The sequence below is a fragment of the Podarcis vaucheri genome (assembly GCF_965113315.1).
Source record: "Podarcis vaucheri genome assembly, chromosome: 9".
In the NCBI taxonomy this organism is placed as follows: domain Eukaryota; kingdom Metazoa; phylum Chordata; class Lepidosauria; order Squamata; family Lacertidae; genus Podarcis; species Podarcis vaucheri.
Window position 1 is genome coordinate 4,684,842 of NC_138767.1, and position 23,156 is coordinate 4,707,997.

The 23,156-nt window shown below is 47.2% G+C and overlaps 1 protein-coding gene across 2 annotated transcripts in view; it reads left to right on the forward strand.

Annotated features, from left to right (window-relative positions):
* Nucleotides 1-13,409: 13,409 nt before the first annotated feature.
* ADAM33 (ADAM metallopeptidase domain 33) overlaps nt 13,410-23,156 on the forward strand; it is a 105,532-nt gene continuing 95,785 nt past the window's right edge. For both annotated transcript variants that reach the window (XM_082236364.1, XM_082236365.1), the window contains exon 1: nt 13,410-13,777. In XM_082236364.1, coding sequence (XP_082092490.1) covers nt 13,645-13,777 — 133 coding nt within the window. In that variant the 5' untranslated portion in view covers nt 13,410-13,644. The remainder of the gene's footprint in view (nt 13,778-23,156) is intronic.

The following is a 23,156-nucleotide window of genomic DNA, read 5'->3' on the forward strand; positions in this document are numbered from 1 at the left end:
GGTGCGTCTTATAGAGCGAAAAATACGGTAAGTTAAATGGCCAACTGCCGAGAAAATCTAGCACGGTCACGTTTGATTTCAAAACAGGAAGCTTCCTCAAAATGGGGACTGGCAGAAAACGGAAGTTGCAAAAGCAAAGCCAAGGGAGTCACTCACTCCAAAAATGCTTGAATATTGTTGGAAGATGCAATATGAAGAGCTCAGTTGGGGGTTTATACCACAGATCATGGCAGGGTACCACCAGGGCCAAGACAAGGATGACATGGTTCAGAAGCGGAATCAAAGGAGCTATTAGATGCAAGAAGGCTTCCTGGGGAAAATATGGAAGTCTTGTCCAAATGAGGAACATAAACATTGGCCAAAGAAATGCAAGCAGGCAAAAAGGGATGCTAAAAAAATTATTGAGGAGCATGTTGCTAAAAACATAAGCACCAACCAGTTGTTTATATGCATTAGTAGCAGGAGACTGGCTAGGGAAGTGTTTGGACCCTTGGATGATGAGGGAATCAAAGTAGATTTGGAGATTGCAGAGAAGCTGAATGAATTATTTGCATCTGTCTCCACAGCAGAAGAAACAGGGCAAACCCCTGTGGCAGAAGTTAACTTTTGCCAGAATACTTGTGCACATTCAGAATGCCAGAATACTATGTACACATATCATTGTTATTGAATTTTCTGCTTTACAATTTAGAATACTCGTTTAAACATCCTTAAAATATCAATGACTTCCCTTCTTCTCTTTCCATGGTTCATTTTGCATATCATAAATCCCTGCATATTTTACATAAACTAAACCATTCAATATTCCATTATTACATCCATCAAGACTGATGGATTTCTGCTGCTCCAGAGAAGCGGACACGGAGCAATGGATCCAAACTACAAGAAAGAAGATTCCACCTAAACATTAGGAAGAACTTCCTGACAGTAAGAGCTGTTTGACAGTGGAATTTGCTGCCAAGGAGTGTGGTGGAGTCTCCTCCTTTGGAGGTCTTTCAGCAGAGGCTTGACAACCATATGTCAGGAGTGCTCTGATGGTGTTTCCTGCTTGGCAGGGGGTTGGACTCGATGGCCCTTGTGGTCTCTTCCAACTCTATGATTCTATGATTAGAAAGGACTTTCTATGATTAGAAAGACTCATTTACACTGTTGGAATTTATCTTAATGATGCCCACGTTTTCAAGTGTACACAGCCGCCCCCCAACATATATTCAATAAAAAAAATTCCAGTCTTCTCTAAATGTACGGTCTTCTTGTTCTCTTATTCTATATGTTAAGCTGATGGAATATGTGCAGCCTGCAGACTTAAGTTCCCATTCTTCTTTAAATTGGGACCTCTGTCGTTTTCCATTTGGGGGCTAACAGAACACGTGGGCCCATGACACTATAATGGCTTGGTTTCTCATGGTTGTGAAGCGAGCCTCACCAACTCGGGGCACGTTCAACGGTGCTCCTGCGGATGATGTCGGTGACTGAGCTGGACTCAGGTGTTCAAGGCTTTGTAAATAACAACAACAACAACAACAACAATTTATTTATACCCCGCCCATCTGGCTGGGCTTCCAACAAAATATCAAAATACCGTAATACATCAAACATTAAAAGTTCCCTAAACAGGGCTGCCCTCAGATGTCTTCTAAAAGTCTGGTAGTTGTTGTTCTCTTTGACATCAGGTGGGAGGGTGTTCCGCAGGGCGGGTGCCACCACCGAGAAGGCCCTCTGCCTTGTTCCCTGTAAGCTCACTTCTCGCACGGAGGGAACTGCCAGAAGGCCCTCAGTGCTGGATCTCAGTGTCCGGGCAGAACGATGGGGGTGGAGAGGCTCCTTCAGATATACTGGACCGAGGCCATTTAGGGCTTTCAAGGTCAGCACCAACACTTTGAATTGTGCTCGGAAACGTACAAGGGCCATGAACCTGTCTCAGGAGTAAGTGGGCACACATTCTCAGCTAACCACTGAATTCTGCACCAGCGGGAGCGTCCAAACCAGACTTCTCCGTGCATTAGCTCTGCTTGCAGGTATCTGCTACCTGGGGTCCTTCTGTGAAATGCCTGCATCCTAAATGAGTCTATAGTTTGCGGTCCTTAATTTATTATAGCATTGCTGGGCCTGCCCAGCAGCATGGAGGAATCCCACCTGTATCTTCAAAAGCTTATGCAGCTATTTCAAAACTCGGCCTGCAGATGAAATTGACCTCTTTTCTGGAGATAACCACTTCCCTTCCGGTGGTGATGAGCCACTGACTCACCAGCTTTCTGAAAATATGTCAGTGTTTCTTCTTTTCATCTGCATCATCCCTCTTTCCGTTCTCTAGCTGCTGCTGTTTTTCATCATATTTGCAGGATGTCCACTTCCGAGGGTGGGGTTGAGAGAAAGCGTGAAAGGGTAACTTCTGCCCTGAGAAGCAACAAAAAATAATTGAATTTTCAATCAGACCTTTCTGTGGCCCTTAAAGTGGTGATATAGGAGACTGCACATATCCATCTCTGCTGCTCTTCCCACCTCCTAAAGGTAAAGGTAAAGGTAAAGGTACCCCTGCCCGTACAGGCCAGTCGTGTCTGACTCTAGGGTTGTGCGCCCATCTCACTTAAGAGGCCGGGGGCCAGCGCTGTCCAGAGACACTTCCGGGTCACGTGGCCAGCGTGACAAAGCTGCTCTGGCGAACCGGCACCAGCGCAGCACATGGAAACGCTGTTTACCTTCCCGCTATAAAGCAGTACCTATTTATCTACTTGCACTTAGGGGTGCTTTCGAACTGCTAGGTGGGCAGGAGCTGGAACCGAAAGACAGGAGCTCACCCCGCCGTGGGGATTCGAACCACCAACCATGCGATCGGCAAGTCCTAGGCACTGAGGTTTTACCCACAGCGCCACCCACATCCCTTCCCACCTCCTAAATCTCCCCAAATGGCTTATGTGCTACACAACACATGCATGGGGTTTGGCTTCAGCAAAATTTAGCACCTTGCAGAATCTTTTTATTATTCCTTTTATTATTTTTTTGAAAATATCTAATTTCTAGCTCTTATGGGCAGGGGCCAGGAGATATCTAATACTGCATCTTGAGCAGTGGTTCTCTTAAGTTGTTTCCCGCTTGGACTACTGCAATGCGCTCTACGTGGGGCTACCTTTGAAGGTGACTTGGAAACTGCAACTAATTCAGAATGCGGCAGCTGGACTGGTGACTGGGAGTGGCCGCTGAGACCACATAACACCGGTCCTGAAAGATCTATATTGGCTCCCAGTACGTTTCCGAGTACAATTTAAAGTGTTGGTGCTGACCTTTAAAGCCCTAAACGACCTCAGTCCTGTATACCTGAAGGAGCGTCTCCATCTCCATCGTTCAGCCTGGATACTGAGATCCAGCTCCAAGGGCCTTCTGGCGGTTCCCTCATTGCGAGAAGTGAGGTTACAGGGAACCAGGCAGAGGGCCTTCTTGGTGGTGGCGCCCACCCTGCGGAATGCCCTCCCATCAGATGTCAAGGAAATAAACAACTCTCTGACTTTTAGAAGACATCTGAAGGCAGCCCTGTTTAGGGAAGTTTTTAATGTTTAATGTTGTTTCATGTTTTTAATATTCAGTTGGGAGCTGCCCAGAGTGGCTGGGGAAACCCAGCTAGATGGGCGGGGTGTAAATAATAAAGTATTATTCTTATTCTTCTTATTGTTGTTGTTGTTTATTTTTAACAACTTCTTTTTCATCAGAAAAATCAGGTGGATCACTTAATGATTTTTCTGTCTCTGGTGGTAATCGTAATGCACAACACTAGATGCTGCGTCCTTTTCAATTGAACAAAGACTAAGTATCTTAATTCTTTAAACTGAAGCCCACAGAGGGACTTTAAGCCAGTTGTTCACTCTCAACCTATCGTACCTCACAAAGTTGTTGTGGGAATGAAAGGAGGAGGGGGGAAACAATGTATGCCATCTTGGAGAAAGAGGGTAAGATATAAATGCTATTATTATTATTATTATTATTATTATTATTATTATTATTATTATTATTATTATGCCACCCATCTGATGGGGTTGCCCCAGCAAATTAAAACACAGTGAGACATCAAAAACGTCCCTGAACAGGGCTGCCTTCAGATGTCTTTTGAAAGTCAGATAGTTATTTCCTTGACATCTGATGGGAGGGCATTCCACAGGGCAGGCGCCACTACCGAGAAGGCCCTCTGCCTGGTTCCCTGTAGCTTCGCTTCTCGCGGGGGGGGGACCGCCAGAAGGCCCTCTGTGAAAATCAAAACAAGGGAGCGACACCAAGAAATGTGCAGATGGGTGCAGATGTGAGGCTTGCAAATGGGGCTCTTTCCCAGGTAAATGTGCCTAGGAAAACACTTGGGCTTTGAAGGAGAACCTTCCCACCGGCGGTGTGAAATATCACAGCGGAAACGCCAAACAGAAGAATGTGAGGTTTTGGCAGCTTTCGGGCCTTTGTGAATACTGGCTGGAACTGCACCTGAGAAAAATGAATTGAGCGGAAAACTGGGAGCGTGCGAATGCGCAAGCCCAGCAAATAAATAGATCTGGGAAGGCACACTGTGCAATTCCGTACATCTTGACATTTCTCGCTCTTGGCGAAGCTGCTGGACTTGCTGCCTGCTAATCTCCTTCCTCTCCTTGGCAAGGCAAACATGGCTTGATTCCCCCACCAGGAATCACAAGTCTCTCCATCATTCGGCCCATCAGTTCGGTTAATGGGAAACAAAAATTAGTACAGTTGTACCTTGGAAGTCAAATGGAATCCATTCTGGAAGTCCGTTCGACTTCTGAAACGTTTGGAAACCAAAGCTCGGTTTCTGATTGGCTGCAGGAAGCTCCTGCAGCCAATCAGAAGCCCCGTCAGACATTCGGCTTCCAAAAGAATGTTCGAAAACTGGAACACTCACTTCCGGTTTTCGATCGTTCAGGAGCTGGAACATTCGACTCCCAAGGTGTTCAGGAATCAAGGTACAACTGTACATGATTTACCCAGTGCTTTTTTCTGGGGGTACACATACCCCTAAACATTTTGTGAATCTTTGTTGTTGTTGTTTAGTCGTTTAGTCGTGTCCGACTCTTCGTGACCCCCTGGACCAGAGCACGCCAGGCACTCCTGTCTTCCACTGCCACCCGCAGTTTGGTCAAACTCATGCTGGTAGCTTCGAGAACACTGTCCCACCATCTCGTCCTCTGTCGTCCCCTTCTCCTTGTGCCCTCTATCTTTCCCAACATCAGGGTCTTTTCCAGGGAGTCTTCTCTTCTCATGAGGTGGCCAAAGTCTTGGAGCCTCAGCTTCAGGATCTGTCCTTCCAGTGAGCACTCAGGGCTGATTTCCTTCAGAATGGAGAGGTTTGATCTTCTTGCAGTCCATGGGACTCTCAAGAGTCTCCTCCAGCACCAGAATTCAAAAGCATCCATTCTTCAGCCTTCTTTATGGTCCAGCTCTCACTTCTATACATCACTACTGGGAAAACCATAGCTTTAACTATACGGACCTTTGTCGGCAAGGTGATGTCTCTGCTTTTTTCAGATGCTGTCTAGGTTTGTCATTGCTTTTCTCCCAAGAAAAGCAATGACAAACCTAGACAGCATACTTTTGTCCCTTTACTGTATTTATTTTCCCCAATATGAACTATAAAATGGTGATTTTTCTTGAGTCAAAATGAGAGTACCCACAAACATTTTAAAAAGAAAAATAGCACTGGATTTAACCATGCATGCTGTGGCAATTTTCCTGCCCTTTCACAATGGGTGGGTACTCCTTAAGAGCTCTGAGCCAATGGTTGCGGCCTCTTCTCGGCCAGTTAACCAGAGCAGTGTGGTGTTCTTGTTCCTTGTGGCTTTTTTTTGCTTGTGCAAAGGTCTGTTTCTTTGTGCTGATCCCAGATCTGTTGCCGAGAAATCTGCACGTGTGATGAGCTTCCCAGAGGCATCTGACCCACTGGGTTGGAAACAGGATACTGGGTGGGCCGGGCAGACCAACAGTTAGGGTCTGATCCTGCTGAGTGCTCCATACACTTTTTTTTTTTTTTTGGTACAGTGAGATGAGATCATTGTAACAGCCGCTGAATCACTGTTCTGACCATCAGTGTATCAGCTCAGGAAATGGGTGAGGCTGTGTGGTACGAACTGCCTTTCCATTCTCCATCTCTCAGCAAAAAACGGTAGATAATAAATCCGGCTGCTTGTTTCTACATTAGAACTTTTTCCTCCTTTTTTTGCATTTAAGGTTTTGTGGTGGCGTGTTCCGTTTATTTCTGGTCCACCGACTGCAATAAAGAGTTGATGATAATGATGGTTTGCGAGGAAGGAAGAATTGCAAGCCCGCCGGAGAGGTCAGCTGGCTTGTGGCAAGGAAGGAGCTGGCAAAGGCGATGTGTGTTTTTTGGACGGCACACTTGGAAAGGAAAATAGGGCACTGGTTTAAATGCTTCCTGAAACCTCTTCTAAACGTACACACCCCCTGGCACCAGCTAGGAGAAGCACGGAGGAGGACTTTGACCCAGGGTGCAGGAATCACATACAGTGGTACCTTGGGTTACAGATGCTTTGGGTTACAGATGCTTCTGGTTACAGACATTTCCAGAATATAAGATAAAAAACAAATAAAATAAAGCCTACATACAGCAACAGTGTTTTGTGTTGTGTAGGCTCCTATTATCCAAGTAATGGGCCTTGCCTGCTAGCCTGCTCCCTAAAATATCACTGGTTTGCTCATTTCTATATACAGTGGTACCTCGGGTTACATACGCTTCAGGTTACATACGCTTCAGGTTACAGACTCCGCAAACCCAGAAATAGTACCTCGGGTTAAGAACTTTGCTTCTGGATGAGAACAGAAATTGTGCTCTGGTGGCGCAGCAGCAGCAGGAGGCCCCATTAGCTAAAGTGGTGCTTCAGGTTAAGAACAGTTTCAGACCTCCAGAACGAATTAAGTTCTTAACCCGAGGTACCACTGTATGGGGTGGGAGATAGATGGGGGGGAGTGGCCAGGATGTATTTTAAACTTCCCTTCCCCTTCTGCAGAAGTACAGCAGCTTTGGCCGCCCCCAGAAATTCTTGCAACTGAAAGAACACGAAGAAGGGAAGAGAATCACAGAGAAAGAGGCAGGCAGGAAGCGAATAGGAGGGGGGAATAGGAGCGAAAGAAGGAAATTCAGGAGATTTTAGGAACGGAGAAAGACAGCGAAGAAGCAAGAAATAGAGGTGGCTTGAAAAGAATGGGAGAGTAAAGGGTATTCCCTCCCCCCTCCCCAATATTTGTGGGAATAAATTATGTTCTTTCTTTAAAAGAGGATTGGAGATATTGATGGAGGAGAGGGTTTTTGATAGCTACTAACACTTGGGAGTGGGGGTTAGTCCAAGTGTGGGGAATCTTTGACCCTCCAGATGTTGCTGAACATGGCCAGGGATGAAGGGAGTTGGAAGGCAAGCAACATCTGGAGGGTCAAATGTTCCCCACAGCTGATTTAGCCAGTCAAACTGCTGTTGTGGCACCTATGAACATAACCATTTGTCCATAAAGTACTTCAGCTATTAGGAAGAAGTAGAAGGTTCAGACTGCAATCCTTAAGAAAAGTCTGCTACCCGGCATTGTGGACTTAATTAAAATTACAGGCTTTGATACCAGCCTTTAGAACAAACTATAATACACTGTTGCTTTCCTCATTTACCCCCAATGTACCCCAGGAATTGCTTTTTCTGAGGGTGCTGAAACCTACTGAGGAATCAGTAGGTTTCCCTTCAGAAAGCAAAACTCCTGGAATTTATGTTTTTGCCCCTTCATAAAGCCATGATGAGGGTGCGGGTGGCGCTGCGGTCTAAACCACTGAGCCTAGGGCTTGCTTGCCGATCAGAAGGTCAGCGGTTTGAATCCCCACAACGGAGTGAGCTCCCGTTACTCAGTCCCTGCTCCTGTCCACCTAGCAGTTTGAAAGCACCTCAAAGTGCAAGTAGATAAATAGGTACTGCTCTGGCGGGAAGGTAAACGGCGTTTCCGTGCACTGCTCTGGTTCGCCAGAAGCGGCTTAGTCATGCTCGGCACATGACCCGGAAGCTGTACGCCGGCTCCCTCTGTCAATAATGTGAGATGAGCGCCACAACCCCAGAGTCGGCCACAACTGGACCTAATGGTCAGGGGTCCCTTTACCTTTTTATACATGGCAATAGGCATATGCAGACCCTTTCTAAGGAGAAATGTAATTTTGAGCATCTATGCCCTGGTCTGCTTTGGAGGGGGAACTGGAAGAATACATGTTCATAACTCTCCCCCCCCAACCCCCCAATCTTGCACATTTTGTGGCCATTGTTTTCCCCAGCCTGTTGCTACTTCAGGGCAGGGAAGAGCAGATGAGTCCCAGTTGCTGATGAAACTGAGCTAATTCGTTACAGAATTAGAAATAAGAGTTTATGGGTAAAGATCATGTTAGTGATTTCTAACTCTTATTTCTAATTCTGTAACAAATTATTGTGTTATACATATTCTCATGAGTTTGCAATCTCTGTTAGAGTTTGTAATCTCTATTTGAGTTTGTAATCCTTGTCAGAATACACACTTTTGAATGGATTAGTTTTTCATAGAATAGAATCATAGAATCATAGAGTTGGAAGAGACCACAAGGGCCATCGAGTCCAACCCCCTGCCAAGCAGGAAACACCATCAGAGCACTCCTGACATATGGTTGTCAAGCCTCTGCTTAAAGACCTCCAAAGTAGGAGACTCCACCACACTCCTTGGCAGCAAATTCCACTGTCGAACAGCTCTTACTGTCAGGAAGTTCTTCCTAATGTTTAGGTGGAATCTTCTTTCTTGTAGTTTGGATCCATTGCTCCGTGTCCGCTTCTCTGGAGCAGCAGAAAACAACCTTTCTCCCTCCTCTATGTGACATCCTTTTATATATTGGAACATGGCTATCATATCACCCCTTAACCTCCTCTTCTCCAGGCTAAACATGCCCAGCTCCCTTAGCCATTCCTCATAAGGCATCGTTTCCAGGCCTTTGACCATTTTGGTTGCCCTCCTCTGGACACGTTCCAGTTTGTCAGTGTCCTTCTTGAATTGTGGTGCCCAGAACTGGACACAGTACTCCAGGTGTGGTCTGACCAGAGCAGAATACAGTGGCACTATTACTTCCCTTGATCTAGATGCTATACTCCTATTGATGCAGCCCAGAATTGCATTGGCTTTTTTAGCTGCCGCGTCACACTGTTGGCTCATGTCAAGTTTGTGGTCAACCAAGACTCCTAGATCCTTTTCACATGTACTGCTCTCAAGCCAGGTGTCACCCATCTTGTATTTGTGCCTCTCATTTTTTTTGCCCAAGTGCAATACTTTACATTTCTCCCTGTTAAAATTCATCTTGTTTGTTTTTGCCCAGTTCTCTAATCTGTCAAGGTCGTTTTGAAGTGTGATCCTGTCCTCTGGGGTGTTTTGTTACAGTTGACTCTTGATTTGCGAAAAGGGACCACTCCCACTACTGAAACTTACATTGGCCGGAGTTCTTGGTGTGCTTTTTTCTTGGTGCGTTTAATAACAAGAACGCCAACTTATTTAATGTCTCTGTGTGCAGGCATGTTTGTAGTGCAGCCACACAGCACCATGGGATTTGTAGTCTTAACGACTGTGGCTGGTACCCATAGAGACTACTAGGGCAGAAGGCTTGGAGGCCAGCAATAAGTAGAGCAGGGGCCAGTGATGGGCAGAGCCCTACCCTGGCTGGTTTTAGGGAGGAAGGCAGGCAGGTGGGGACTGGCTGTGGGCAGATGGGGGTTGGTAAGGCAGTGCCCCCCTTGCCCCCATGGACCAGTCCCTATTACTGGTTCTTCGTCGGCCTGAACACTTGATGCCTTACGCTTTCCGTTCAGGGCTGCAGTAGAGCGAGGGTTAAGACAGCATGAGAAGCAAAAAGGTCTTGCCTCCCGAAGGTTAAATGATCGTGGGAAAAGGAGGCGAATCGGCATGGGAAGGTCCAAACGGCATTGCAAGAATAAGGATATTGCAAGGATCCACGATGCTCGTTCGCGAAAGCTTTGGAGCTGAAGCACATCGTCAGAAAACCCAGTGGAACGAGAATGAGGAAGCGAGGGAACACCGAATTTCGGTTTAAATTCTGCTCTAAATCTTTTCCGGGGAGAAGGCCAGTGCTGAGTTCAAAGCTCACGCAGTCAAACCTTTCCCCACAACAGAGAAAGAGCAAAAAGTGAGGCATTGCAATGTTGTTAGTAGTAATAATAAGGCATCCTTAGTAATCATATTTTTACTTCACAATAATATTTATTTAGTGGTAATAATAATAAAGCATTACCTGTAATAATATTAGTAATAATATTTACCTTCTAAACGACTGTTTCAAGGTGATTTGTACATGAGATAATTAAAAACTGTTAAGTACACACACATAAACAAACAAGCAATACACCAGAAGCAAAACTGAAACGCTAACAAGCGGATATTTGTCATGAAGACCCATTTACCCAGCTGGGAAAGCCTGAGAGAACAAAAACATCTTCAGCTCTGGAAAGTTTAATGATTTTATTAGCTTGTGTTTTTTAATTTAAAAATCCTGTTGTTTTACCAGTAACCCATCAGGGCCACACTCACACCAAGCATTTAAAGTCATGGCTTTTTTGAGTGTCATGGCTTCCCTCAAAGCATCATGGGAACTGTAGTTTGCTAAGGAGGCAAAGTGTCCTTCGGAGGCCCCTCACACGGCTGCACCCTAACAAACTACAGTTCCCATGATTCTTTGAGGGAACACACACGGGTGTTAAAAGCGGTGTTTAAGACTGCTTGAAATTTATGGTGTGGATGTGGCCTCATGTTTATAAAAAGCAGGATAGAATCACAGAATTGTAGAGTTGGAAGGGACCCCCAAGGGTCATCTAGTCCAACCCGCTGCAATCTCAGAAATCTCAACTAAATCATACAGTCGTACCTTGGATCTCAAACCCCTCGGCTCCCAAACAATTTGGCTCTTGAACGATTGAAACTCGTGAGTGTTCCAGTTTTCAAACGATTTTTGGAAGCCGAACGTCTGGCGTGGCTTCCGAATGGCTGCAGGATAGCCACACCTTGGTTTTCAAACGTCTCCAGGAGTCGAACAGAACTCCCGAAACGTGTTTTGACCACAAATTTGACATGAGCCAACAGTGTGACGCGGCAGCTAAAAAAGCCAATGCAATTCTGGGCTGCATCAATAGGAGTATAGCATCTAGATCAAGGGAAGTAATAGTGCCACTGTATTCTGCTCTGGTCAGACCTCACCTGGAGTACTGTGTCCAGTTCTGGGCACCACAGTTCAAGAAGGACACTGACAAACTGGAACGTGTCCAGAGGAGGGCAACCAAAATGGTCAAAGGCCTGGAAACGATGCCTTATGAGGAACGGCTAAGGGAGCTGGGCATGTTTAGCCTGGAGAAGAGGAGGTTAAGGGGTGATATGATAGCCATGTTCAAATATATAAAAGGATGTCACATAGAGGAGGGAGAAAGGTTGTTTTCTGCTGCTCCAGAGAAGCGGACACGGAGCAATGGATCCAAACTACAAGAAAGAAGATTCCACCTAAACATTAGGAAGAACTTCCTGACAGTAAGAGCTGTTGGACAGTGGAATTTGCTGCCAAGGAGTGTGGTGGAGTCTCCTACTTTGGAGGTCTTTAAGCAGAGGCTTGACAACCATATGTCAGGAGTGCTCTGATGGTGTTTCCTGCTTGGCAGGGGGTTGGACTCGATGGCCCTTGTGGTCTCTTCCAACTCTAGGATTCTATGATTCTATAACCAAGGTACAACTGTACGTGAAAGTTGGCCATCCGGTCTCTGCTTAAATACCTCCAAGGAAGAACAGCCTCTTATGAGAGTCTGTATCAGCTTATTAGGTTAAATGTATCAGTTTATTACATCTGGTTTTATAAGTGGCAGTATGGTGTCATGGTGATGCTCTAACCCAGGCATAGGCAAACGTGGCCCTCCAGATGTTTTGGGACTACAACTCCCACCATCCCCAGCTAACAGGACCAGTGGTCTGGGATGATGGGAATCGTAGTTTCAAAACATCTGGAGGGCCGAGTTTGCCTATGCCTGCTCTAACCACTGCCAAGGATATGGGTAGGCAAACTAAGACCCAGGGGCCGGATCCAGCCCAATCACCTTCTAAATCCGGCCCGCGGACGGTCCAGGAATCAGTTTGTTTTTACATAAGTAGAATTTGCCCTTTTATTTAGAATGCATCTCTGGGTTATTTATGGGGCATAGGAATTTGTTCACCCCCCAAAAAAAATATAATCAGGCCCCCCACAAGGTCTGAATTTGTTCATTCCCCCCCCCAACATATAGTCTGGCCCCCCACAAGGTCTGAGGGACAGTGGACAGCTGAAAAGGTTTGCTGACCCCTGGCCTAGGAGAACAGGTTTCAAATCCCTGCTTGGCCATTACGGTAAGTTCACTGGGTGACCATGCAACAATCAATGTCTCTAATCCAACTCTACCTTGCAGGGGTGTTCTGTGGATTAAATGAGGGTGGGGAGAAAACCACACAAGACACCTTGAGATTCTTGGAGAAAGGTGCAATATACACGCAATAAATAGAGCTAAGCTTGATTTTACTTCCCTTCTTTGTTGCTTAGGGTGGCAAGAAAAACTCATTCAATTATACCAAGTGCAAACTTTAAATACAAAAAGCAGAATTAGGCATGCTTAAGCCCATTCAGTCCCAGAGACATTGAACGGAGTTTTGCTTTATATTGAACTGTGTCCAAAATGTAAACTTAGGAATGTGGGTTTTTTTGCAGGGGGAGGATGACAAATGCTGGCTTAGTTTATTCCTGAAGCCTTGTCCTTCTGCTAGCTGGGGACCAGACGAGAGAAAAGAACTCTGTGCGAGCTCAGAGGGTGGGTTTTTATTATGTTTCGGTTGTGCTGGCGCTGGATCATGGGCTTTGTAGTGGCAGAGCTGCACAAACAACCATCCTCACGCGGGCCCCTTAACGCCACTCTGCACGAAGGAGTTCAAAAACAAAACGGAACAGGAGAAACAAGCAGCCTATTGATTTGCTAAATATGTCGGGCCTTGGGGCATGTGTGGGTGCGGGCCCTGAGACCCGGCGTTTCGCAGCTGCTTCTGGGGCTGCGCCAGAGCTCTCCGCGCTTTGCAACAGCTGCCTGTCTCTATCCAAGAGCTTTGGCCACCTTCGCTTTGAACTTTTGTCCTGCCAAGATCGCCGGGGCGCGTCGGGCTTCTCGGGAGCAGGGTGTTGCCTGCGTGCGCCTGGACATGCGCGCGTTCTTGGAAAGCGCACGCCTGCGTCTGCAAGGGAGAGAAAGGATCCCGGAGCTGAGATCTCCTTGCAGGGTGGGGTTGTTGGGGCAGGAGAGGAGGAGGAGGAGGAGGAGGAGGAGGAGGAGGAGGGCTCCTCCAAGCGAGGTGGGCTCTTCCCAGCCCATGTGGTTCTCATTAGAGTCGGCAGCCAAGGAACTCCGAGCTGGAGAGACCAAACCAGAGCGCGCGCGCGCAAGAGAGAGAGAGAGAGAGGCTTCTGCAGGAGGGGAAGAGGGGAGCGAGAGGGCAGCAGAGAGAGGGATGTGATGACTGAGCGGAGGGAAGGAGAGGAAGAGAGTTGAGAGGGCAGGAGAGGCTCGAAGGAGACGGACCGGGGAGCCGTCTGGCATGGAGACGGGAGCGCAGAGAGGGAGCTGGGCGCGCGGGGCGCTCCGGGGTCTTCTCAGCGGGCAGCGCTTTCTCTCCACCCTCCCTCTGCTGCTGCTTCTCTCCAGCGACGCTGACATCTCCAAAGTGCACGGTAAAAAGAACAGCTGGTGGCTGGGTTGGGGGGTTAGTATGGGGCTTCCCCCTCTTCCTTCCCCTCCCCGGTTAAAGAAAGAGGGGATTTCAGCCGGTTGTCTCCGCAGTAGGAGGAGGTTAGCAGGCGCTGGTGGCTTAAAAGGGCAGCGCTTAGCCGAGGTTGGAGGAGAAACAAGAGAGCAGAGAGATTTCTGGTTGTGGGGAGCGGGTGCCTCTCACCCTGGCATCTGGGAGGGGGCGAAAGAACGAGCTTCCACGCTGCCGTTGCGCGTTGGGATTATGGATCCGTCATATTAAGGGATATTTTGGGCATGTGGGTTTTCCCCCCCCCGGGGTGTTGGCTGTGAAGGGTGAGTCTTCCTGGCTGGGCATGGAAACAGGTCTTCGCTCTTGTTTTGTTTCGTTTTGTGTCGGGGGTGGGGTGTGAGGTTGAGGGATTTGGGGTGAATAGGCACCCCTCACCCCGACATCTGAGTTTGGACGGATAGGAGCTCTTTGGGGTGAATGTGAGCACAGGAGGAAGGCTTAACAGGTCTGGTTGTTTTTGGAGAGAGGGGGCAGAGAGACCCCTGGCTTCTGTAGGGAGAGTGTTCCTGGCTAATGGGGTGGGGGCCACTCACGTTGATACCTGGAGGGCGAGAGGAGAGAGAGCTCAAGGTGTGGCTCTTAGGAGATGCTGGGTGCAGATAATAATAATAAATAATAATAATAAATTTTATTTATACCCCACCCTCCCCAGCCAAGACCGGGCTCAGGGCGGCTAACAGCAGATATAAAACAATTGATTGAAATACAACTTTAAAAACAAGATTAAAATACAATGTTAAAATGCAGCCTCATTTCAGCAGAAACTCAAAAACTTTTTTGGGGATGGAAACGTCAAGTCTTCACCAAGGCTAACTATCCAGATGGATCTGGTGAAGGGCTATTTCTGGGTTTGGAGAGAGATCTTCACTTGCTGGAGGCCCCCACCTCTGTATCTGGGCACTACGAACAGTGAGCAGGAAGGAATTACACCCCAAATTACCAGTGTGCAGGATCAGTCCCATTCACCACCAGGCTTCAAGTTTGGGTGCCGTGTTTTAAGAGTTTAGGCAAAACTTTGGCAATTCTAGTTGGCAGCTTTGAAATGTACCCACACTCCTATGTGCTCCTGAATTAGGAGTAGCTCCATGATTCATTGCTGGTAGGGAGGGTGCAATCTTCAGTTCGTCTGGGGAGCCCCTCCACTCGGAGGTGCATTGGAGAATTGGTTACCTCTCTGTGCCCGTTGGCAGATTGGGTGGCTTGAATGATGGCAAAAGGTGGTGCATAAGAATCAGAGAAAAGCTTGGCTGCTGGATGAGGCCAAAGGGGGTCATTCTAGTCCAGCTGTGTGTTACAACAACAACAACAACAACAACAACAACTTATTACTTATACCCTGTCCATCTGGATGAGCCTCCCCAGCCACTCTGGGCGGTTCCCAATAGAATATTAAAAACACGATAAAACATCAAACATTAAAAACTTCCCTGTACAGGGCTGCCTTCAGATGCCTTCTAAAAGTCAGATAGTTGTTTATTTCCTTGACATCAGATGGGAGGGTGTTCCACAGGACGGGCACCACCACTGAGAAGGCCCTCTTCCTGGTTCCCTGTAACCTCACTTCTTGCAGAGAGGGAACCGCCAGAAGGCCCTCAGCGCTGGACCTCAGTGTCTGGGCAGAACGATGGGGGTGGAGACACTCCTTCAGGTATACAGGACTGAGGCCATTTAGGGCTTTAAAGGTCAGCACCAACACTTTGAATTGTGCCTGGAAACATACTGCGGGCCAATATAAGGACAGGTGTTATATGGTCTTGGCAGCTACGCCCAGTCTAGCTGCTGCATTCTGGATTAGTTGCAGTTTCTGGGTCACCTTCAAAGGTAGCCCCACATAGAGCGCATTGCAGTAGTCCAAGCGGGAGATAACCAGAGCATGCACCACTCTGGCGAGACAGTCTGTGGCAGGTAGGGTCTCACCTTGCGTACCAGATGGAGCTGGCAGTCAGCTGCCCTGGACACAGTGTTCTTACAGTGATCAAGGGGGTACCACAATGGGAAGCCCACAAACAGACCCTGAGTCCAGTAGCACTCTCCCCTTCCTTGGGATTTTGGATAGTGGTTCTCCAGAGTTCCATTTTGTATAAGGATTTGTCAGTGGCACAGCTTGGAGGAAGGATTTGCCCAAAGAGGGAAAACACCAGGGGCACATTCAGCGTTAGAAATTCACCAGGTGTTGGCCGCAGTTTGCACCTGGCTATTAACCTCTTGTGACCAAGTGAGGATGCCCGGGTGTCAGGATGGCACCCGACGTCTCCACCATCTGGAGACGCATGCCTGGGGATCCTTGGATCTTGACTGTTTTCATACACTAGCAACACATCCTGCAGAATTCTATCCGTTATATTTTATCTGCACAATCACAATTAATTTTCGGGAAGCAAAAAGTTGTATAGTGGTACCCCTGGTTGTGAATGGGATCCGTTCCGGAGGCCCATTCCAAAATGAAAAGCCCGCAACCTGTGCAGGTGCACGGCGATATTTGGAGCTTCTGCGCATGCGTGAGCGGCAAAACTTGGAAGTAACCCTTTCCGGTACTTTTGGGTCGCCACGGGACACAACCTGAAAAAACGCAACATGAAGCAAACGTAACATGAGATATGACTGTACAGTGGTGCCCCGCAAGACAAATGCCTCGCAAGACGGAAAACTTGCTAGACGAAAGAGTTTTCTGTTTTGGAGGTGCTTCGCAAAACGAATCTCCTATGGGCTTGCTTCGCAAGACGAAAATGTATTGCGAGTTCCTGCGTTTCCCCCCCTTCCCCCCTTTTTCTAAGCCGCTAAGCCGCTTATCAGCTGATCCGATAAGCCGCTAAAAGCCGCTAATAGCGCTAATCCGCTAATCCCTCAATGGGCTTGCTTCGCAAGACGAAAAAACCACTAGACGAAGAGAATCACAGAACGGATTCTTTTCGTCTTGCGAGGCACCACTGTACTGAAAAATACGACTTTCAAGCTGCCTGGCCCCAAACTGGCAACTGGGCATTCAGTTTTTGCAGCTGTAATCCTGGTTTAAAGAGTCGCTCAGTGCCTAGCTGACATATCTGAGTTTCTAACACTTGGCACATTCACACAGTTCATCTAAAGTACAACATTATCACTTTAAGCAGAATCTGGAAGATAGCTATTAGCCATGAGGCAGTGATGCTTCCAAACACCAGTTCCTGGAAATCACAGATTTGCAGAGTGCTCTTGTGGCCGAATCCTGCTTGTGGGTTTCCTGCAGGCAGGTAAGGTAGAAAGGTAATGGGGCTCATTTGCCTGGCCATTATGAGAACAGGATCCTGGACTAGATGGGCAAACTGGCCTGATCCAGCAGCTTCTCTTATGTTCCTTTGGGAGCTGTAGTTTGTTAAGGGTGCCGGTTCCCAGAGCGTTTTAACAATCAACCCCCTTTTCCCAGGGAGTTCTGGGAACTCTAGTTCTCTGGGGGTCTCTTCTCAACTCTTAGCACCCTTAGGAAACCACAGCTCCCAATACAGTGGGCGCCCCGCAAGACAAATGCCTCGCAAGACGGAAAACTCGCTAGACGAAAGAGTTTTCCGTTTTGGAGGTGCTTCGCAAAACAAATTTCCTATGGGCTTGCTTCGCAAGACGACAGTGTCTTGCGAGTTCCTGCGGGGTTTTTTCCCCTCCCCCTTTTTCTAAGCTGCTAAGCCGCTTATCAGCTGATCCGATAAGCCGCTAATAGCGCTAAGCCGCTAATCCGTCAATGGGCTTGCTTCGCAAGACGAAAAAACCGCTAGACGAAGAGAATCACAGAACGGATTCTTTTCGTCTTGCGAGGCACCACTGTATGCAGAAGAGGGAACCACAACTGTTCAAAGTGGCGCCATGGTGCTTTAAGCGCATGGTGCAAATGTGGTTTGGGCCAATTCTTACGCGAAGAGCATTGGGTGTTCTTGGGGGACGAGGACAGACGCCCATGCGCTGGTGTGCCTTGTTGGCTGTGATGCTGTGCAGCTGCTGATGTTTCAGCTTCTGTAGATGTGTTTCTGGGGGAAATTCCTTTCTTCTGGCTTGGGATTGCCAGAGTTTAGTTACGCTCCATTATGACTCTATATGGTCTAGTCTGGGACAGATTCAGAAGTATCTGTCCAGCCCAGAGTCTCCCTCTCTGTCTTTGTGATGTTGGACAGGGAAGTCGCTTAGATCCGTGGACAGGCAAAACAGGGCAGGGACCTTTACTAGAGTTTTATTATTGAGATATTTGTAGAATAAATTTGAAAGAAACTCTTCCAACTTTTCTTCTTCTTCTTTTTCTCCTTATTTTTCCTATTCCTTTTTCTTTTTTATTTTCTAACTTTTTCCTTTATTGTTCTTTTTTATATGTGTGTGCATATCTGAAATATATATGTATGTATTTGCAATATTTTGCTTATATTTTGTAGTAATTATGTTAAATAAAATTTAAAAACAACAACTTTCCTACCTTTCTCACAATGCCAGAACTCCTGGACACTCAATGAAGCTAAATATTAGAAGATTCAGGGCATGTAAAAGAAATAATAATAATAATAATAATAATAATAATAATAATAATAATAATTTATTATTTGTACCCCACCCATCTGGCTAGGTTTCCCAGCCACTCTGGGCGGCTGCCAAGAGATTAAAAACAGAATAAAACATCACAAATTAAAAACTTCCCTAAACAGGGCTGCCTTCAGATGTCTTCTAAAAGTCAGATAGTTGTTTATCTCCTTGACATCTGATGGCAGGGCGTTCCACAGGGTGGGTGCCACTACTGAGAAGGCCCTCTGCCTTGTTCCCTGTAACCTCACTTCTTGTAGGGAGGGAACTGCCAGAAGGCCCTTGGAGGAGGACCTCAGTGTCCGGGCTGGACGATGGGGGTGGAGACGCTCCTTCAGGTATAGTGGGCCGATTTATTATTGCAGCACCCAGTTAAACGATGGAACTACCTGCCACAAGAGGCAGTGATGGCCACCAACCTGGAAGGTTTTCAAAAGAGGATGAGGCAGATTCGTGGAGGAGAGGGCTATGGATTGCCACAGTTAGAGGCAGCAGTGCGTCTGAATCCCAAGACTCAGCTAGACTGGTAAAGAAAAAGTGATTTACTGTATAGTATGTGCGATATGATGTTGTGCCACCAGATGGCAACATGGAGTCCCATTTTTTTCCTACCTGTTTTCCCTGTTTAAATTTACAATGCTTTAAACTGAAATCCTTCTCTGATGTTTCAGCCCCAGTTGCTGGAGACCACAGGAGGGCGGAGGGCCCTTGAGTTCGAATCCTGCTTGAGGGTTTTCTACAGGCCTCTTGTTGGCCCCTGTGAGAACAGGATCCTTACGTTCTTATAATCTTATTATGAAGCGGTGTCAGCACAATGCAAGGAAATCAAGATGACAGCCGAACAAACACTCATTGTCATATAAGCCTCCCTTGCACAGAAATCAGAACAGATGCTCAGTAAGGGCTGGATATAACGGGACAACTGTGTCAGCTTTGTGCCAGCAAAGCAGGATGGATGCTGAACGAACAGGTGTTTCGGAAGAGTCTCCTCTCCCTCTTCCCTTCCTTTTTGAATGAGAGAGACCAGACTGGCAGAGGGTGGGCTAAGCTCTTCTCTCTCCTCCTCTTCCCAGCTTCCCCTTTCCTCTTCCAATCAGCCATTTGTGGGGAGCTGCAGGGTGAGCTTGGTGCCGATAATGAAGTGTGTTGCAATTGCATTTCTTTACCTGCAAATGAATCAGACTAAATAGGATAGGTCAGTTGTTGAGAGCATGGCGCTGATCACGGCAAGGTTGCAGGTTCGATCCCCGTCCGGGACCACTGCGTTGCAGGGGGTTGAACCAGTTAACAACAACAACAACAACAACTTATTATTTGTACCCTGCCCATCTGGCTGGGTCTCCCCAGATGATTCTCAGGGTCCCTTCCAACTTTACAATGCTATGATTCTATGATTCTAAATTCTTAATAAATACTAGATACAGTGGATGCTCAGGTTGCAGACGCGATCTGTGCAGGATGGACGTTCACAACCCGTAGGGTTTGCAACCTGCAGTGGCGCATCTGCGCACACGTGGGTTGCAATTCGGCGCTTCTGTGCATGCGTGACTGCCGAAACCCGGAAGTAACCCATTCTGGTACTTCCGGGTTTTAGTGGTCCGTAACCTGAAAAAACACAACCTGAAGCGTCTGTAACCCGAGGTATGACTGTATAGTCACCGGAACTGTTCCCACAGTGGCCAACCAGATACCTGTGTGAAACCCACAAGCAGGATCTGAGCCCAAGAGCGCTCTCCCCTCCTGTGGTTTCCAGCAGGTAAGGTAAAAGGTCAGGAACCCCTGGACGGTTAAGTCCATTTAAAGGCGACTATGGGGTGTGGCGCTCATCTCATTTTTCAGGCCGAGGGATCTGGTGTTTGTCCACAGACAGCTTTCCGGGACACGTGGCCAGCATGGCTAAACTGCTTCTGGTGCAACGGGACACTGTGATGGAAACCAGAGTGCATGGAAACACTGTTTACTTTCCCGCTGGAGTGGTACCTATTTATCTACTTGCACAGGCGTGCTTTCGAACTGCTAGGTTTGATTTGATTTGAGTTTCTACTGAAATGAGGCTGCATCCTCCATCGAGAGGAATTGAACTGCCGACCTTTTGATTGGCAAGCCCAAGAGGCTCAGTGGTTTAGACCACAGCGCCACCTGCATCCCTCAGCATTGCTGCTTCTGACTATAGAGGCACAGCTTCATGGACAGTAGTCTTTTAGGTGCTGAGCGATGCCCTGATGTCCTGGGCAAGACACTCCCGAGAGTTATTAGAGGAAGACTTTTTCTTTTTAAAAACACTGATAGGCATCAGGCCAATGGCCCATCTACTCCAGGGTCCTGTTCTCACTACGGCCAATCAGATGCCCATTATGGGAAGAAGAAGAAGAGTTTGGATTTGATATCCTGCCTTTCACTCCCTTTAAGGAGTCGCAAAGCGGCTAACATTCTCCTTTCCCTTCCTCCCCCACAACAAACACTCTATGAGGTGAGTGGGGCTGAGAGACTTCAGAGAAGTGTGACTGGCCCAAGGTCACCCAGCAGCTGCATGTGGAGGAGCAGGGAAGCAAACCCGGTTCCCCAGATTACGAGACTACCGCTCTTAACCACCACACCACACTGGCTCTCAGTGGTCCAAGCCCAAAAGCAACTCTCCGTTCCTGTGATTTCCAGTCCCTGGCATTCAGAAGCATTGCTGGCTCTGCTCATACAGGCAGAGCTTCATGGACAGCAGTCATTGTGGGATGTGAAACACAAGAGTAGTCAAGTACAACCTTCCTAGAGTGAACATGTTTACACACAGGGAGGAATGTTTGTTCAGCCAGCAGGTCAATTTCCTGTTCCCTTCTGGGCTGGGACAGACTTTCTCTGCGTGTGACTAGAGGTGGGCGTGGCCTCACCTGTGCAGGTAACGACAAAAGCACAGGGCAGGGCAGCCATCTCTCTCTCTTTGACTACATGCACCGAAGAAGCAACATCTGCTTAGCCAAAGATGCTCTCTTGGCCTCCAGCCAAGAGAGGACAAAGGGACTGTCTTCTTATGAGATAGTTTCCAGGTGTATGTTACTTTTCTAAGCTAAGTCTGCCTTCTGGGATCCGATTGTGAACAGAATGATGTGTGAGTAAACCTTTTTATACTTTTATAGAAGGCTGTGTCTTGTCTTATCTTTTATGAGGGAATAAGGGGAAAATACCAGAACAGTTGTTATAGAGGCTTTAGTGAGCCTGAGCAAATGCATCCGCTGTGAGTTTAAAAAGGGGAATGTTACTCTGCTAAATTGTGACCTTGTTAACACGAGTTGGAAAGGCTATAATCAGACAATATATCCTCTCTTGCATCCCTGAACATTCCCACAGTCCTCAATAGCTTTTTCTCCTCCATCAATATACCGATATAGATACAGATCTAGTCTAATCACTGCAAGAGCTTTGTGGAAGCAAATCAGGACAAATGCTTGGTAAATGAGTTGTCTGAAGGTAGCAAAAATGGGCCACTTTAAACAAACTTTTAGGCAGAGCGTTGTGGCCATGTGGGCAAAAGCTGCCTTCGTTGTGTGGCAGGCCATTGCGTACAATATTTGTTATTTCACAGAACCATAGAATTATAGAGGTGGAAGGGACCCTGAGGGTCATCTAGTCCAACCCCCTGCAATCTGTTGGGAAACTGTGTACGTGCAGCTACTCACACAGAATCAATTAAGGTTTGGCAGACAGCCAAAAGGTAATGTGAAGGAGTAAGTCTGCCTGGTGATAACAGAGACATGGAGACAGCTCCCTGATTGGTCAAGCTCTTTAAAGAGAGTGATAATTAATGGCCTACTAACTGGAATGTGTCAGTTCATAGTTCAGGAGTTCAGTAGTTCTGTGTGTCAGTGTAGGAGTTGTGAGTCGTGTCAGAGAGAGCAAGCTAAAGATCCGTGTTCTGTTCCTGTAAATAGTCCACTGTATGTAATAAACACCTAACTACAAGTTCCTGCTTCCTGCTTTGTCTATCCTGTCTGCAGCCAAGTCGCCAATTGCTTCCGTGGATTCTGCATTTACTCTGCTAGGTCTGGCTAAGGTCCTGCAACTAGTTGGAAAGCAGCAAAACACCAAATAGGTTTTGCCAATACAATCTGCAGCTGTCCCATATGCGGGGATTGAACCTGCAACCTTGGCATTATCAACACCATGCTCAAACTACCGTACCTGAGCTGTTATTCATAAAATTTACACAAGGCTTGAATCTCAGGGGTTAGCTCAGTTGGTAGAGCAGGAGTCTCTTAATCCCAGGGTCGTGGGTTCGAATCCCACATTGGGCAAAAGATCCCTGCACTGCAGGGGGTTGTAGGTGACCTTGGAGGTCCCGTCCAACTCTACAAGTCTATGACTGTAAAAACAAACAAACCCCCAAAGCAGCTTACAAAGGATAGAGAGTAAAATCAAGAAATAATTACAAGCCTACCTTGCAGCATTCAAATATTAAATACTAGAACGGATTAAAATTATAAGATGATACACTGTGGGGTGAGTCCCAGGCAGCTCCCCCCCCCCCGCAAACTTCCTTTCTCTGGTTAAATTAACCAGTGCATGACCTCTTGCAAATCTTACTCATTTAAGTAGAGCTTGCAAAGGAAAATGTCTCCCATGGGATCGTGAACAAGGTACAGCGTAGCCGTTTGAACCGACGTCTGGGCTCCTGTGCTTTGGTGCTTACGGTCCTTTGAGATCTACTTATCCTTAATAGGCTTTTCAAGTCACCGAGAGAATGTTTAATTGAGCGGTGGCAGGAAATTGGG